The sequence below is a fragment of the Ixodes scapularis genome, unplaced genomic scaffold (genome assembly GCF_016920785.2).
Source record: "Ixodes scapularis isolate PalLabHiFi unplaced genomic scaffold, ASM1692078v2 PGA_scaffold11__112_contigs__length_91849675, whole genome shotgun sequence".
Taxonomy (NCBI): domain Eukaryota; kingdom Metazoa; phylum Arthropoda; class Arachnida; order Ixodida; family Ixodidae; genus Ixodes; species Ixodes scapularis.
In genome coordinates, this window is record NW_024609837.1 from 28599027 (window position 1) to 28617558 (window position 18532).

At 47.2% G+C, this 18532-nt stretch overlaps 1 protein-coding gene and 1 pseudogene across 2 annotated transcripts; one reads left to right on the plus strand and one right to left on the minus strand.

Annotated features, from left to right (window-relative positions):
* The first annotated feature begins 563 nt into the window (after nucleotides 1-563).
* LOC8024641 (myocyte-specific enhancer factor 2) lies at nucleotides 564-14963 on the plus strand. 2 transcript variants are annotated; one of them, XM_040502433.2, is made up of 6 exons: nucleotides 564-954; nucleotides 1421-1541; nucleotides 3428-3606; nucleotides 6054-6225; nucleotides 6949-7075; nucleotides 9887-14963. In XM_040502433.2, exons 1-6 carry the CDS (start codon nucleotides 664-666, stop codon nucleotides 10173-10175), a joined length of 1179 nt encoding a protein of 392 aa, XP_040358367.2. In that variant the 5' UTR covers nucleotides 564-663; the 3' UTR covers nucleotides 10176-14963. The 2 variants fall into 2 exon arrangements, with proteins under 2 accessions (XP_040358367.2, XP_029845123.2); XM_029989263.4 differs by having other exon boundaries at nucleotides 569-954; nucleotides 6081-6225.
* Nucleotides 11759-12521, minus strand: LOC120843082 (annotated as a pseudogene).
* Nucleotides 14964-18532: the final 3569 nt, after the last annotated feature.

Sequence of the window (18532 nt, forward strand, 5' to 3'; positions counted from 1 at the left end):
TATTCCGCTAAAAAAAACTTGAGCGCCGAGAATGCCAGCTCCATGCTGACCTGTGTGGACGGTACATGAAGGGCTGCTTGCACTCGAGTGGACAGTTCCGATTGGCGTTCCTTTCATTCTCCCCAAAATTTCAATACATTCGGGTTTCTTGGAAGACTTGGTTCCTTAACCAGCATTTTGAGCAAAAATGCTACGTCCAGTGTGCCTAGCTCACTCGTCGAATCAGGGTGAGTGCCAGCCTCAGCTTCTTTTTTTCTTGAGAAACGCTTCGAGGGTATCTCCCGGTTCCTCTGGGGGCCAGAAAATACTGAAATACCTGAACTTTCCCCCAAAACCGAAAAGTAAATTTTTCCATTTCACTCCGGAACAAAATATTAAACGACATTTCAATTACGTTTTCGTTCCGCTGAAAAGTATCATTCTTTTTCGTTCTTCGGTTTTTGTTTTGCCACGCTCTGTTGAGGTTATTGAAACTGGCTCCCACTGGCACACATATCACAATCAGAGTACACTTATGTGGGCTTATCAGTGCAGTTTCACTGCACCGACCAAACAAACATGTGGGTGCAACCTATATAACCAACTTTTTCAAGAAAACCAGCCATTTATAGGGGGCTGCAACTCGTACAAGGCTGCGACTTACAGACCAGGATATACTGTAGCATGTATCATTTCAGGACGGGGGGCTTTATTCCCGATCGCCAAACTTCGAAACTTTCTTTGCCGTCATTGTTTATCGCTGCCGTCCCTCTTAGAATGGGTGTTTTCGTTCCATTGTCGCCCTCACAGGCCCTGAGCAAGAAGGAGCACAAGAACTCGACCAATGGATGCGATAGCCCCGAGCCGGACCCGGACCAGTACTCACTGACGCCTCGGTCAGAAGCCAAGTACAGCAAGATCAATGAGGAGTTTGAGCTGATGATGCAGCGCAGCGCACAGCTCAATGGCTCAAGGGTGAGCCCCCGTCCTTCCCTCTTGCAGCCCGGGGCGGTCGTTGAACGGCAATTTTTGCGCCAAAAAAAAAGAGCTTCAGAACGCGTTGGTCGACCTTCGTTTTGTCGTGGACCGACTTTTTTTGTAACTGTTCTCAGCGTGCTTGGGAATGTAGCCGACATAAAGTTCGTGCAGCTCGATAAAAAAAGGAAAGTTCATAATTGCTATCTCGTGTGTTTTGTGAGCGCCTCTCGAAGCATTTTTATGCTGCGTTGATAATTGGGTCGCGACGGACCTAGATGTGCAGCTGTCGTGCGAGTGCCTTTGTTTTCTTTCAAGTGCCTCTTTTCTCAAATTTGGTACTTCTTACGAATGCACTTCGGTTCCTCTTGCACCCTTTGTAACTCTCTTTCGAAAACTTTTGTCGTACTTGAGTCGTGGCAACGTTTTCCCTAACATAACTTTTACTACTGTTTTTTCGTTTCAGGGCCAGCCGTCCTTGAGTCAGGGCATGAGCTCAATGTCTGGCTACTCGTCGCAGGAGGGACTCATGCAGCCGTCTCCGCAGATGTCTCACCCCAGTGTCAGCCCACGGCCTAGTTCTTCAGGTAACCCTCCATCTGCGGTTCTCCGCACGGACGAAAGTCGAAACGCGCAGGAATGCCCGTTGTTAGTGGTGAAAGGTCTGCCTCATCGGTCTGCGAGTACATAATGCAAAGTTTGCGGGATCACCAAGTTTAGTTTGTTTCTGAATATTTTACGACCTCACGGGGACTAACTATGCGGAGCGCAAGTTTATCTGTTCCTTTTGCAGGGGCTGTGGTGACACCAGAATGATAGTGGGTAGACCCCAAAGCCTTGAGGTCTACCCACTATCGTTCAATCAGAGCCAATCGGAGCTCGGTGTTCTGATGTCAACACAACCCCTGCAAAATACTGGACAAGCTTGCACTCCGCGTAGTCTAGTAGGCATGCATTGTGCGTTTCATTTTGAAAAGCTGAAATATGCGTTATCACCCCTTACATTGGGCATCGATAGACGAGAGAGTGAAACAATGAACGGAGGGGACATTGTTGAAGTAAAGGGACCTTTCTGAATGGCAAAATTATTGCTATACTGAGAGCTCCAAGTATTAGCTGCTGGATCGGGCTATTCAAAGCTTTTTCTATGCGAGCTTTAATGTCTGAAACGGTGTCATTTTATTGTGACGAAAAAGAACATTGCTGTGCTCTGTCGAAGAGTATGCATTGAAGTAGGCATAAAATGACGCCGGTGATACGTGGGCAATATGAATTCTGGCAGTGATTGTGACTATGGAATTGTAGCAATGATAGAGTACAGGCTGATGAGACGGTAAACTCTCAACACCTTGAACACCCGGGGCTTGGGAATAAAAAAAAGTGTACAACACACAAATAGGTGTGTGTTGTCCGCTTTTTGTCCCCAAGTCTCAGTGTTCAAGATGACAAAATAGTAGCACAAAACTTGCCTGAATTGGGTAGGATATGGCACAACAATCAATGTTTAACAGCCATATGGCCTCATGAGTTTCAAGAAAAGATTTTGTTTTCTAGTTCAGCATTTTCTTGGTTTGAGCTGGCATTCAGGTGGCACAGATGTCACATTGCATCCCTGTTTCAATTGACAGTTGTTGGCGCAGCACATCGGAAGTACTTGTCAGTGTACAATCAGGAAACGAGGGAATTAGAACGCACTAATGGTCATTGGTGCTACCTGGCAGTCCTGGCAGTGACGGGATAAATCTATGTCTGTTTGGGAGGTTTCTCATATGCTCTCTTTCAACGCTTACTTGCATTGTACAGAGCGTTCACGAGAGAAAAAAACTGTGTTTTTCGGCCTGCGTAAATAAACCAGGTGCACATTGTGGAAAACTGAAACTCCGTGAAAATGTGAGGCTAGCAGTTTGCTATAAAACGTGAAAGTTTGAGAACACGACATTACCCAGGTCAAAAGAAAATTGAGAAGGACAAATTTTCTCTGTGAGCTGACACTTACTTGAACCCAATGTCTTCAAAACAAAACATTACGTTGTGGGCGTCCTGAAGAATTATTTCAGTAATGAAAGCTTGTCAGTAAGAAAAAAAAAACAGTATTGTCTTTCTTGCCAGGACAAGTGTTCTTCGCACATGTAACTGCCACGGACGTCCACAATCTCGGTTCTTGTTTCAACGTTCTTAGGCTTCGGTGGACGTCGGCTCATAAAGGAATTTCGTCCTTCCCGGTTTGATCCGCGCAGCGTCGTGCCTTTCAAACCTTCGCGTTCTATCCTAACGGCTAGTGTCACGTTCTCAGAGTTCCTGGTTTCTGCGACGTGCAGTCTATTTACGCGGGCCCAAAAGCGCTGTCCTCTTTTCTTACTAACGCCCGGTACCGGGCGTTTGTGAGAACGGATCGTTGATGCTTTGGCGTCAGCGGTTCGTTCTCGACTCGGGGTCGCACGTTCCGACGCTCGATTCCGCCGGCTCCTCCCAGGTGGGGCGCTCCTAGACATGAACGGAGTGACTTCGAACGGCTACCACCGGCCGGCGTCTCCCTCCAGCCTGGCCGGCTGCAGCTCCCCGGTAACGAAAGGAGGTGCCAAGGGGGCGTCGCCCAGCAGGTCGAACCTCAGGGTGGTCATCCCGGGCTCGCCTTCGCCCACGAGCCAGCTGGTGAGTGCCACCACCGTCGCCTGCCGTTCGCCAGGGCGCTCGGTGACGCGCGGCGGTCTCGTAGTAGGGTTGCCCGGCCACGAGTACTGTTGAAGTCATGATCCAAGCGTTGTAGTATCAGTGAACACTGGCACAGTGGAGATAGAGATATGTTGAAGCAAACATAAAGAACTATGTGCTACGTTTGTACTGCAGGTGCAGTCGTTAGACGTGTAGATATATAGCCGCCTTCAGTCATCTACAACAGCGTGCGGAGTGCATCACCGCCTGCGGGTACTATACTGAAGAGTCATGTGGTCCTTGGAAAGAGGAGATTCCAAACTTTCATTTGAATGTAACATTTTTCATTTCCATCACTGTATAAAAAGTTACAGCCTAGGAGGCAGAATTTATTGATCACATCTCGTATTATTTTGAGGATACATAGAGCGGCGATATCCATTTGAAACAAAAATATCTTAATTATGTTTTTGCAAACTTTAACTTCAAAAGGGCTTCAAAAAAAAAAAGAGTGACTTTTTTTTTCCTTTTTTTTTTATAAAATTAAAAGTTGCACACAACCTTTTGGTTAGATACTGGCACTCTCCACTTCACAGGGAGCAGATTAAACTATTGTACCATGCTTCTTATAAAAAAGAATTTGTATGCTGAGGTGTTTGTACCAAAAACACTCTCCGTGTATGGGCCATCGATTGCATGTAAACGGCCCCGGTGATGTTGCAGTTCCTGCCACATTTTAACCAGTGGAACACGCACATTAAACATTCGGGATTTTGTAATAGCATGAAAACAACTTCCAAGTGTGACCTACATAATTTTGCATTGATGGTAAACGTAGCTTGTGTAGTAAACTTTCTTTCCCTGCTACACCTTGCGAAAGATCTTTTTGGAACAGTTCGTGATGACATAAAAAAGACTCGCAAGTGTGATCTACATAATTTCACATTATTCTAAGTGTAATTTGTATGTTAAATGTTTTGTGGAACTTGCAAAGCAAGATCTACTTAAATTAGTGTGGATTGTTTGTACATGGCACTTGTGCAGCAAATTTCTTACGCCCGCTTCGTCTTGTAAAGATGTTTCCAGAACACCCTGTTTGTAGTTGCCTCATGTTTGATAATCCGTAATGACATAAAAAAAACTTTCGAGCGAGATCTACATATTTTCACGTAGATTGTCGACGTAACTCGCACAGCAAATTTTTTGCACCCACATTCACTTGCGAAGATCTTTTTGGGAGACCCCATACATGGGTGCCTTGTGTCTGAGGTTCTGTAATAGGCTTGTTCAGTTTACCTGCTCCTCCTGCATTGATGCAGAACAGTGTAGGGCAGTGTATTTTCGGTATTAGTAGAGATATGACCGTAAGTAGACTGTCCACACTTTTCTGCGCCGGTGCAGGAGGTGCAAGTAAATCGGACGAGCCTAATGACAAAAAAAAAAAAAAAAAATCATGAGCCATTCCGCTCTGTGAAGGTTGATGACCAGCAAAGCTGTTTAGCACACGACACAGACATTCCTTGAGGAGCTGAAGGAAACTAGACACCCGCGACGGGACCGCCACCCGACGGAAACTAGACACGCTCAATAGCACTGCCACCCTGGGAGAGCGGAAGGAAAGGAAACCAGGCACGCAAGTGCTTGGAACGACGACAAAAAGAGGGCGGTGCGTGCGTAGACATGGCCGACGCGGGTCGCACAGCGGCAAATCTTTGAGAAACCTTTATTATCTAACTGAGAGTCTACTGATCTTGAAAATGGTGCCTATTGATAACTGATCTACTGAATAGACCTATTGCTAAATTACCCAAGCATCAAGGAGACTGCAGGGAATGGTGTTCCACGTGCCGTGCGTGTTGGCGTCTGCAGCAGTGATTGTTCTAAAGCAAAAGCCTAAAACAAATGGCATCTTGCACGCGCGTTCGTCAACAGTTTATAGTGGTTATTTACTTCTAATCTTTTATACGGGGAAGGCGTGCTCATGCGGCGGTGCGAGCGTAAAGATTTTAGTCACTGCACAGGAAAAATCCTTGTGACCCTAGCCATAAACAGCTTCTGTAAAATAACTTCCGAGTGAGATCTACATAAATTTGCATCAATTATAAATGGAACTTGCACAGCAAATTTTCTGCACCCACTTTCACTTGCGAAGATCATTTCCGAAGATCTTGTACATGGGTACCTTGTGTCTGAGGTTCTGTAATAGGCTCCAGTGGCGTAGCCAGAAGATATATTCAGGGTGTGTTTCATGGTCAATCACACACACAATAAAAAAAAAAAAAAGAAATACTTGTATATATATAACAAAGTAAAATTTCGGAGGGCCTTTTCACACCTGAACAACCTGACACCTGAACCCCTCAGACTAGAGAGAATCTTTTTGGAACACCTTTTCTGCACCGCGCCAGCGGGTACCGTCGGTCGGGGGCGATGTTGACGCTGAGAAGGGCCTCTCGGTGCTGTTCCCGTTCCAGCACGACCCGTCGCACCTGTTCCTACAGCAGTCGATGGTGCGGACGTCCAACGCCTCCCTCACGACCCCCGTGGTGTCGGTCACAGCACCCGGGATGTCTGCCATGGCCGCCTATCCGTCCTCCCTGGCCGCTGGCTTCCCCCCGAGTGAGTGCCCCACTGATTAGGCGTTACGGCGTTCCCGCCCATGCATCGAAAGTTGTCCCAAAGGGGTAGAGGTCGTCCTAGAGGTCGTCCTCGACACTGTCCTTAACGTCGTCTTCGATGTGTGCGTGGCATATTATGACCACTTCATCACCGTACCATTTCTGTTTTCATTAACGGTGTTCCTGTAAAGCTATCGCGTTTCATCGCGCTTGGTCAAATGAATGTGCGTGTAATTTTTAGATGTTGTAAACACACCAGCTGGAGACGCGTTGCAGGCACCATTGTGTGGCAAACCTGCTTCAAGACAAAATATGATAGTCTTTGGCATAACGGCAAGATCGATGACTGGCAACAGAGGTCCCGGAGCAGAATGCTATTGCCGCTTTCGTACGCACCATTGTCCTGAATGTTTTAGACGAGAATGCACGACATGTGTGAGCGCGAGTAGTTATTTTGTAAAATATGAAATGAATTACTTTATAAATTAGTTGTTCCCAAAACCCTGATTCTTTTTTTTTTTTTTTTCGTAGAAGACGGGCAACACTGTTTGTAGGTCAAACTTCATTGAATTTCGTCAAAAGTTTGAATGTTCGCCGAACCGGGCGAATCTCGAGATTTGGCAAAACGTTTGCGACATCCCCTTCCTGCAATGACTGGCACTACCACAGAGGTTTCGTGGTTTTGAAGGTGGGATATGAAGGCCGCGTTTTCTCCGTGTTCCAGACGACTTCCCCCTCAACCCTGAGCTGGGCCTGTCTGGCTTCAACTCGCCGGGGTTGATGCACAGCTGGTCGACGCAGGGACCCCTGGCCACAGCAGTGCCTTCGGGGGCACTCCAGTCGCACTCCAGGTGAGAGCAGGGCACGCCCGTGAACCCATAAACTCATGGTCATCACCGGTCAGCAAATACATCTGTCACACATCAGACGCTACTGGCGCCTAATGTGCGACGTCGCACAATAGGTGCTATGGGTACATCCATCGCACATTAGACCCTATTGGTGCCTAATGTACGACGTCGCACAATAGATGCTACAGATACATTTGTCACACATTAGACATTATCCGCCTCGGTGGCTCCGAGGTGAGAGCGTTGGCCTACGGATCCCCATGTGGCGGGTTCGAATCGTGGCCGAGGTGCCTGTAATCTGACAGAGGCTTATTGCGGAGAAGACGCTTTGGTAACCAAGCTTTCGGTTGCACGTCAAAAGATTCCCAGGTGGTCGAAATTAATCCTCAGTCCTTTGCTGGGGCGTGCCAGATGCCCGTCGTTGGTTTGGCACGTAAAACCCCCAAATTTGACGTTCACATTAGACATGATTGGTGTCTCATGTGCGCCATCGCACAATAGATGCTACAGATACATCTGTTGCTCATTAAACATTATTGGTGCCTAATGTGCAACGTCACGTTCGACACTACAGATACATATGTCGCACATTAGACACCTTTGGTGCCTAATGTGCGACGTTGTACATTATATGCTACGGATACGCTGCCATAGATTAGATGCTATTGGTGTCTAATGTGCGACATTGCACATTAGCTACTATTGGCGCCTAAAGTTCAGAATCGCACATTAGATGCTATTGGTGCCTAATGTGTGACGTCCCGCATTAAACGCTATAGACACATCCATTGAACGTTAGATGCTATTAGTGCCTAATTTGCAACGTCATATTTGTCGCACATTAGATGTTATTTAGCGCCTGATGTGCGACGTCATACATTAGACGCTACAGATATATCCACCGCACATTAGACGCTATTGGTGCCTAATGTGCGACGTCACACACGAGACACAACAGATGCATTAGTTTGCTATCAGACACTGTTGGTGCCTAATGTGCGACGTCGCTACAGATGCATCTGTCGTGCATCAGACGTTATTGGCGGGGAGATCGAACTATGGGGATGCTTTGTCCAGCTTTTTTTCAATAGAGCTTGGTGTTTACCCAAAAAAGTCCTGCACATTTAATTACTCTCAGCCAAACGCGAGGCACAGACTGCGGCAAGTGCTGAGTCAGCGTTCGGATCGAACTCGTGTTCAATTGGCGCCTCAGTGATTGAACACGAACCTCAGCCGAACACTGAAACAGTGTTTGGCTACGTCAGAAAAATGCTGCTCTAGAAATGCAAAAATATATATATTTTTTTTATAATTGTGTTGTTTTTGCGGGTGCCGGTCTGCCGGTCTCATCCTGTGAGTTACTGAAGACACATTGACAGGTTCAGCTGCTCTTTTCAGACTTTGCGCACTTTTAAATTCGTAATCATGTAAGCTCTACTCTTCCAGTTGCATCAGCGGTCTACCCTTCATGGCTTTTGACACGGAACGTTGCCCAGATCCCTGAAAAAAGTGTAACAGAGCACCTTGGAGATGGTCACAAAATGTGTGACACAAATTTCATTGGAAACAACGAAAAAACATAACTGAGAAGAAAGATAGAAATCTTTCACGTTTCCCAATGTGAATTGAATCCACCCCCAAATTTCGATCTGGACGCTCATGCCCCGAGCCAAAAGGGGAGACTTGTTAACTAGTAGTTCATGCTTTGCTACATCAAAAACGGGAAGTGAACGGCTATCCGTGTGACCATGTCACGTGTCACGCAAGAGATTCAAAAGAGTCGCAAGAGAGCGGGGAGGTGAGCAAAACCGATGCATTCTGTGTGTGCCGAGTTTAACTGTGGGATAGAGGTAAATTGAGCATTTAGATAGAATTTTGTGTGACCGTTCTGAATGACACTGGTTCACTCTGCAAGAGGAGAGGTAGATAATACATATCTGCCGTAATATCCCAAAAGATGCCCCACCCCACCCCTGAAAGATAACCAGCCCCTATTTTTGGCATGATTTGCTATTTTTATTTTGTAAAACAAAATCTAAAAAAAAAAATCATTTTATAAAGTTTTTTTTAATGCACATTGAAAGTTAGCCCACTGCTTATTTTCACCTGATTTGCCTTCGATTTTAAACGGGTTACCTCTACGGATATTACGGTAAGTTAGCGTGTAAGGCCTTTTGCCTAGTAGGACCGCTTTCTAGCAAAGACTGACAAAACCAGGATATGAATATAGGGAAGCAAGATTGAAGTAGGCACATAATGCCGGTACAATAAGATATGTTAAACACTGATGAATATAAAGATAGATTTAGCGAAACTAAGTTGAAGTCCTCGACTTGTTATACCGGTGCAGGCTTTGAAGGCACTGAATTTGTGAAGATCCTGTCATAGCGGTAAGATTTTCTCAGAGAGATACAAACAGCAGTTCTACTGTACACTGCTCAACACAGTTAACGCTAGCGGAATATCAATGTGTTTTCGGACCTTGCCCGAACAGGGTATTAACAAACGCCGTACCTTGCCACCTACAGTGGTGCCCCGCATGAGTCCGTAATTCCATCACACCAGAGTAGTCATCGACATTACTTAAAATGGCAGGCTAAAACACGTAGGTAGGAAACAAGCACAGGCCAGACATCCGAGAGGGACGGCCCGCTATCCTCCATCTGTCACTAACTGTAGTTTTAACTGCGCCCTCTCGGTTGCGAGAACTAGGCAGGGAGGAACTGTGGCAATTGCTTGTTTGCGTCGTGTTGTGCAACGTTGATGCAAGCGAAACTGGACCAAACTCTCTCTGTTGTCCCGTTTGCGCAGTGGCAGCCCAGGTGTCCTGGGCTCTCACCTGTCCCTAGGAAGCGCCACGCCCCCCCAGGCCTCCTCCCCGCTCCCCATCCGGATCAAGAGCGAGCCCATCTCCCCGCCGCGGGGAGACTCCTCCCTCCACGGGGGCGGAGCCTCGTCGGGGGGCCGCCCACCGTCGGCCCACCTCTCGCCCCCCGGACAGCCCCCCCTGACTCCCTCGACGTCTTCCTCGCCGGACCCCTCGGGCGACTACGACGGCGCCAAGCGCCCCCGGCTCTCCGCCGACGGTTGGCCGACGTAAGGCCGGCCCCTGGCCGACGGAAGGCCGACCTCCAACTCGGCTGTGGTGCCCCGCCTCCCCGTTTTGTCAACCTCCCTTTCTCCGAGGAGAGAGAAAGAAAAAATACGACACCGAGTGTGCCGCGCGTGCGTTTTCCGTGGGGGTCGTTCTCCTCTCTGTGCGTGTGTCATTGCGTGTTTGTGTATCTTGACTCTTTTTTTGTTTCCTTTCACCACCACCCGCTCCCGCAAACAGTTCTCCTCGTTTCCGACTCTCGTCGCCGTCTTCTCTCTCGCCATCCGACGCCGGCGTACCTCGTCCATATGGTTGGGGCCGTCGCAACTTCGATGCCGGCCACCCGCTTCGGCGATTTGTTCCTTGCGCGGAGCGGCGACTGGCGCTGCCGTACTTTACACGGCAAGGGCACCCGTAAACTATCGCGGGAAAGAGTCCGTAAAAATGTGCCCGCGTTTTTCACGGAAAGGCTCCCGTAAGTGGAGTGCATTCATGTACAGTCGTAGCGCTTTGGTTTCCTCCCACTTTGCATTCGCTTTTGCCCCCTTTCCCCTCAAGGAGAAAGGGGGGTGTTCGAAGAAAGGTCAGAGAGGTCACAGCTCCCGCGATGAATGCCACCTTTGGGACGTTGCAGAAACGTTTTCACCGTAGCGTCGCCGCGGCTGTAAATATGACGAAGTAGATGGCAGCACTCGTCCCCTTCACTTCGACCAAACGGCGATAGTGGACGGCTGCACAACGCAGGCAGCGGCCTCGGGGAAAGAGGGTAGCGGAGGAAAGGACTTCGAAAGGAGTCGGCGAGGGCGTTTTCTTTGGTCTCCAGACGAGACGCAGCGGACAGGATGAAACAAAAGCGTCGACAACAATCGTTGCGCAGCTTCCTGTGCGATTTTCTTGCCCCTCTGCCTTCAGCTCGTCGGGCCCTTCGCGGACATTTTTTTCTCGGGAGCAGATACGTCGTCGATTTCTGTCGAAACGACACGTGGCGAGAGGCGGACGTGGTTCCGAACTGCCGCACGTAGAGACTCCGCCGGCGTTCAGTCGCGCCGAGGAGTGTAGTCTTAAAACACTCGAGACGGGGGAAAAAAAAAAGAAGCCGTGTAGAGCGAGACGCGTAGCAAGCACGTGTGTTATCCCGCCTCCACCCCCCCCCCCCCTCCCCGAAAACGCGGGAAAGCCTTCGCCACTACCAGCCAGCTGACCAAGACGGCGGGAAACATTTGTAGGGAAGAGCGCAGCACGTCGTGAATTTTCTGGCATACCAAAGTTAGTTGTTGTTGTTGTTGTTGTTGTTGCAGGAAGAGCCACACCTCGTTCCTCTCCCGGACCCGGCCTCCCCCTCCCCCAGTTTCCGCACCCCCGACCGATCGGGGGAGCTTTGTGGGAGGAAATTGGGGAGGGGGTGGGGCGGGAGGGGAGGGGGGAGCCGCACCACGTGGCACAAACCCCAGCCGGCTTTCTAGGGCGCGCAGAGCAAAAGAGAAGCAGTTGAGACGACACGCCATATTTTTGGTAATTCCGCTAGCCGTAAAGCACTTACACCGCGAGCCTTGTTCTCCTCTCTTACCTCCCGTTTCCTTCTTTCCCTTTCACGCCGCCCTCCTCCCCCCCCCCCTCCGATATTTCGGGGGGGGGGGGGGGGGTACAAAATGTGGGCCCCCCCCTTCCCCTCCCATCCCCACTTTGCAAAAAATGCACGTGTCGTGTGTGTTTTAAAAAAAAAAACAAAGTGCATGTGTTTCTAGTGATTGTAGTGCTCGTGTGCCTTTTTGACCGCAGATACACAACATGCGGCGTCGAGAAAGATGCGACACCAAGAGGAGAAAGGGAAAGGAGAAAAGAAAAAAGCGCATACTTCCCGCTGCGGCGTCGCCGCCAGCGCGCACCACTGGCGATCATGCGTCGAGGTCTCAGTACTATTATTATTATAATTATTATTATTATTATTATTATTATTATTATACACGCTGCATATAAATATATATACACATATATATATTTCATACTTGAAAGCACATGCTCATCCCCGTTTTTCTCCCTCGCCCCTCTTCCCTGCACCTCCTGAAAGAACCGACCATTTTTTTTACGAGTGTCCGGTTGACCTGTTGACGTTTTCGGACGACAGCCAGCGCCTCTCAGCTGAAGGCGGGAGATGGCGTGAGAGAGGCCACTTGAAATTCGTTTCAACAGGCTCGCATTTGTCTTTTTCCCCCGCGCGTCGTCATAGTCGTCTGTGTTTTCCGTTGCGTGTCTTCCTCTCGCGGAATATGGACTTTTGCGTTTCTCGCCGTTCCGGTTTTCGTTCTGCCCGCAAGCCCCTGCCGCTTGCCGACGAACGAAGATGCAGAAACGTCAGTTGCCGCGTTTCTATTGGGTCGCAGAGCGTTTCATTCTTCTTCCGCCTTGCATCTTTCACTCTGGACGTCGAAATCGTTGGGAGGAAAGGACAAACGACGCAGGGTTCGTCGCAATCTTGTCGACGACTTTTTGATTGGCATTCTTTCGACGACAGCCGATAATGTTTCGCGGACGATCGTGTCGGGGCACAGCTTTTAAAGAAAAGAAGCGCGATACACACACATGCAAAGAACACATCCTCACTTCCACACGCCATCAAGCGACGACGATGCCTTAACGAGAGAGTTGAAAGAAAGATGACAATGTAGACACTGTACGAAAAGAGAAAAAAAAGAAAAAAAAAAAAAGATCCCACATTGTTTGTTGTAGTTGTTAAAGTCGAACTGTTCAGAGGAACCAAGCCACACCGTAGAGTTGTAGACAATAGATTTTTTTCCTTGGACTGTTGTTTGCTTTTCCCGCCTTACGAAACGTTGAAACATCTATGTTGCGGACATCTGCGACGACCGAAGCGAAACAGCGGCAAATTTCTGCGAGGCCTACGAAAAAGACACTTCAAAACAAATTCTCCTCCTTTGTTTTTGTTTATAGGATTAGAAATTCGAAGGAAAAAAAGGCAAAATAAGCCGTTGAAGTTACGGAGGGACTTTTTCCGCGACTCTTTTATTTATTATGTCTTTTTAACAAAAAAAAAAGACGTAGACTTTTATAGGAATGCACACGGCGTCGAAGAGGCTGGCATGATTGTCGTGTTCACGAGTAATTTCGTTTTTTGTCTGGCGAGCTTTTTTCCCCCTATCTTGTCATGGAAGAGTTTTTAAAGCGTGTTTGTTGCAATCTGCCACCAGGGCAGGAAGTCTGGAACGCGCAGCAGTTTGTGTGAATATTTCCTTGCCCGAGTTTTGTAATCTATTGAGATGAGTTTAATATATTGCAGTGCAAGTTTTTTTTCCTCCTTTCTTTTGGTTGTCTATAATGTGTTTTCTATTTTTTGTTTCCTTCCAACACCCATTGTAATTTTTTTTTTCCCCCATTCTTCTGATATTATATTTCGTCTTCTGTTGTTTCTTTTTTAGTGTAAAGATACATCCCTTCATGCCCCTCGTTCCCCCTTCACATATAATATATTACATTTTTTAAGTGTGTATAATAAATGCAAAAAAATGACTCTATGAATGTTACGCATATTATATATATACATATGTTTAAAGCAACAAAAAGGGGGCGAAGAGATGCGCGATAGCGTGGGGGGTTTTGCAAGGCCCCGCCTTCGCCGAAGAGGAATTTTTGAACGTGCAAAACGCTGTGCCATGCAGACATAGAGGCGTTGCTGAATTCGTTCTCGCATAGCAGTATTGAGAGTTTGTTTCCGCTTAATATTGTGCTTTTCTCTGTTTCAGTTTTTTGTGTGTGTGTGCCAAAGTTTCTTCAATATTTTTTTTTTCTTTGCGAAAAGAAGGATGCATTGCGCAGAGACTTTGCTTTTCCCTTTTGACCTCTTTCATCTCGTTCGTCGAAGGACTTTCGGTCGCCGAGAAAGCCGTTTTTGCACGGCGGAAGTTCACGGAAACGATTTTTTCCCTTTTATTTCTTTTTCGCCCCCTTAGCTTTTTGCGAATGATGCTGGTCATCACCTTACCGTCTGCCCTTTTAAAGTCGGAAGGTGCACCGAACACGGGACAAACATGTCGTAGTCCAAGAGCCCTTAAAAAGAAAAGATCCGTGCATGTGCAATACGGTTGTACACTGTAGCAGAATCAAAACCGAACCCTGGGAAGCCAGAAAAACTATACAGGGCTGTTCTTCTTGCCAATCAAAAAACCCCTCCAACGTGCAATAGCTGCGTGCATACTTCGGGGAAAAACGCTACTTACAAATCTTTCGGCGAGAAACGTGAACTTGTAATGTGCGCTTGTACTTGAAGGAGGCCGTGCTTCTTGGAAGGCTGCGGGTTTGATTGGTCGTACGACGAGCCTCTACGATCGGCCCCAGCTTGAGTTTAAGAAACCGGGAACCGGATTTCTGAAATTAGTTTTCCACAACGGCCGAGGTTACAAGTGTTCTCTGCGATGACGCGGCAGTCACTGTCACGCGCGTGGCTACGAAAGGAACGTTGCCGTCTTTTGGGGAGAGAAACTCATGCCAGCCTCTTCCCCTCGAGAATGTTTTTTGTGACACCTCGTTCTCTGTTTTTCTTTTTTTTTTACCCCTTTCTTTCCCCACAGAGGCCAGATCGCGCACACTGTGTTGGTTGTTACATAGATTGCTCTCAGTGTGTCTGTTTGACTGATGGACAGACCAACACCCAACAAAAGAAGTAAGAAAGAGAAAAAAAGATTACACTTCACACGAAGCAGATCGTTGTGTACTATTTTTATCTGCCTGTGAAAAAAAAAAAAACGAGAAGAAATAAATGCGGTTCATTCATGGCATCTCGTCATGTCTTGTTTTCTCGCGTGCCCCAAAAAGTTCTGTTGTCGGTGCAAGTGACAAAGACGGTGACAAGGTATATATAGTTGCACTTCTTTACAGTATAGTTGCTCTGCACCGGTAACTACTGCTTTTAGTTATGCATAGTGCAAACCAGAGTTCGTAAGATGTCAAAACTTGCTCTCGCTTTGTGCCCTAGTAGTATTTCAGAACTTGCCCGTGCCTAATTATTACTTCACTTGTTGCCATCAGTGGGCTTGTCTGCTGTTCTGTGTTGAATCTACACCGGCGATATCTGCAATTGCCCCTGAAGCTGTTCTTAAGCCAGCCATTCACCCATCTTGCCCACATCATGTGACCCGACTACTTTGGTTAAGAACAGTTGTACGACAAGAGTGACAGCCAATTAGTTTTGTCTGTGAGTTGTATCTTGCTGCAGTCAGCTTTTGTGAAAAAATGAGAACATCAATAAGTTCCAAATGCTTCTTTACAGGTGTAGAAACTCGTTTTTGAGAGAGGGGTGAAATGGCCTTTTATTGAATACCCCTCCATGAAACACCACCCAGCTTAGCGAGCGATCCCCTGGTTTAGCCTGTCAGATTTGTCTCCCCGCTTAAATGTTTGATGAACTAACCACAACACTTAAAATCGGCATTCTTGAACTGTGGTCTGCGGACTTCAAGGGTCTGCGGCAATGTTGGTGGAGTCCCACTCTCATTTGGAGATTGATCTGCTGGATACAGGTAAGGCACTGAAGGGGCTCAAAATCGTTGGATCGAATGTCTTCGCAGCTACAGTAGAGTTCTTACGAATTGCAGTGCGCTCTTGCTGGCATATGAGTACATTTTCACTACAGATTTTCTTGGAGAACATGCCGCATAGCCATTTTCGCTTTCCACTGGGAATTGATGATTTCAATAGTTCCCGGCTTACAGCGACGAATGTTCCTCTGTGTATGTAACGTGTTTATTCAAACTATACAATAAAAACTGCAATTCTTTGCACATTCAATGCGCGTTGCGCATTGAACGTTTTTGTTATATGAACATGTTCGGGTGGCACTCGGTTGGTCGAACAACATTTTAGCGAACGCCGACTTTTCATTGAAAGACACTTTAGCAAATGTAGGCTGCCGCAAAATGGGGTTTACGGGTGGGCCAGTTGGGTGTACATTTTTGTAATGAGCCGCCACAGACCGTCGCCCCGAAGCGGTGTGAGTAAAATAGCGCCCCAGGTATTCGCTAAAACGTTGATTCGCTTATGTGACCGGTTGCTGTTTGCTAAAACATCATTCGCTCATGTGATATGGACTGAACATGTTCGGTCCAAAAAGGACCCCCAAGATTATTGGTTGTGGGGATTTTGCTGCGAAGTGTAAAAGAGCCTCTCAAAATTAATTTTCCATGAAACAGCATTGAAAAAAGTGACGACGCAAACTTTTGTTGAACCTGAGATACAAACTTCTGCATCGTATTGTCGTGCCGAAGACGGCATTGTGCAAACTTTGAGAAAATCCTTGTAAACCTAAAAAGCCATTGGATTTTTTTTTTTTTCCTTTGGGATTTAAAGTTAATGATTGAAATTAATATATTGTACTCTAGCCGTATTGCACTAAGATAAAATAACATTAATTTTTTTACACCAACGCTTAACAACATGTAGCAAACCATGAAATCCCGAGGGATAGCCCACCTAACATCAAGAGCCAGGGCCGGATTATGAGATTTCCGGGCCCTGGGCTAATGCTGGTCAGGGCCTTGAAATTTGAGATCATGATCATGATGATGATGATGACGAAAATAACGATGATGATGATGTTTATCAAAAATGAAAAGTTTCAGTAAAAGATGAAACCTACTTTATTAAAACGTTTCCACTTCGAATGCCTAGAAATGTATTAAGTTAGAGCAATAACTTTTGACAATATTTACAATGAAATTTCTGACTATACAATATATACAATTCGTATTGTACAGAATACAATCTTGCGTATTCCCTTTTGCACGTGAATGACACTAATACCCCTGTCAGACGGCAGCTAAAATGGCATTTACGCCAAATGGCATTCAGTGTAAATGTCATTTAGGCACTGCCACACGGCAACTCGAATGGCATTGAACCGAAATGCCATTTCAGGTAAACCTAGAGCACTATATAGCTCCTACGGAGCAGAGTAGCGCAATCCTTTGAACCCCGTGTTTTGCCGACAACATGGCCGACAGAGCGGCTCGGCGCGAGTCACGTGGTACTCAGGGTTCCAGGAGGCGGCCCGCCCTATGGGAGAATACATGGAGATCGACACAACACGGCTGATTAAAAAATGAGCGGCGAGTTCACACTTTTCAAAACTAGTCTGTCGTGAAGTTAGTAGAGCACTAAACACTTTATCAAAGTTTTAATAATATCGGATGTGTGTGCAAATTTTGAGAAGGCAATTTCCAAGTCAATGGCGTTTGAAGCAGACGATTTTTGCTCGCAGCGGAGATGGGCTTTTCGGGTTGGCCGGAGCGGGTCACGTGAATGGTGTGACGTCGCCATGCCGTCTGCTGCATGACGCCGCTCAGGCAATTTTTTAAAAAAAGTCAGGTCCTTGCGGGGCACAAAACTTACCGCAAATTATTCTAAAGTGTTCCATTATTATGTCAAAAATGATTGCGATTCCGTACATTCTCACAATACTGGAGAAACAACGATTTTCTCACGTTCTCCATGCATTTCTGACCACAGTTGGAACCTCCGGCCGTTCGCCGCTAGTCGCCGAGAGGCGGCGTTCTAGATTGCGCTACTCTGCTCCGAAGGAGCTATATAGTGCTCTAGGTAAACCGAGTTCGCAAAGCGTACTCTCGTCGGCAGCGCTCGGCACATGTGACGGGATTTTTTTTTAAAAGAAGGCATTAATTGCGGAAACAATTTTTACTTCGTTTTAATTACGAAAACAATTAGTTCAACGCATATTTTGCACACACTTTACGTTCCTAAATGTTTAACCTACTCACGGCTCCAGCGATCTAGTAGGCCTAATGGCTCTGAACCCTCTGAACCCTGCGCTGAACCGCTGTAACTGTCGTGAGCTCGCCTCGGTCGGCTGTTGGTTTGTTGGTTCCATTTCCAGTTACGCTCAACATTTGCGCGTTTTTATGATGTCGGAAGGAGCGCCTGCCGGCAAGAAAAGGCCACCTGTTAATTATACCACCCGCGAGACGTCGGCACAGCTACGTGAGACGAGCACCTCGAATGCCTTCGGTAGCAGAAGCGGAACGGCGGGTTCTGTATCGGCATTCGGGCGTTTTTAGAAGCCCTCGGTTTCCAAGGCAGATGTCGCAGTCCATCACAACACCGAAACCTCGAGGAACATGTTTGAGTAAGATATAACTTTGACGGTGGGTGTAACCAACGTGAGCACGCAAAACCACGACGCGTAAGACAATTAGCGGAGCGGACGGCCGCCTAGTCTTTGTTTTGCGTGTGTGGGTCGTCGCAGCACTGCGTACCTTGAACGAGTTCACTGCACGACCGGCTTGGTCGTGGTTCATACCATTATAGCTGTCTGCGCCTAGCAGCGCTTTAAATTTCGC

Coding starts and splice junctions, on each gene's coding strand:
- LOC8024641 (XM_040502433.2), top strand. CDS start 664: ATGTATCATTTCAGGACGGGGGGCTTTATTCCCGATCGCCAAACTTCG. Junction 3,607..6,053: donor CTTCGCCCACGAGCCAGCTG/GTGAGTGCCACC, acceptor GACGCTGAGAAG/GGCCTCTCGGTGCTGTTCCC. Junction 6,226..6,948: donor GGCCGCTGGCTTCCCCCCGA/GTGAGTGCCCCA, acceptor TCCGTGTTCCAG/ACGACTTCCCCCTCAACCCT.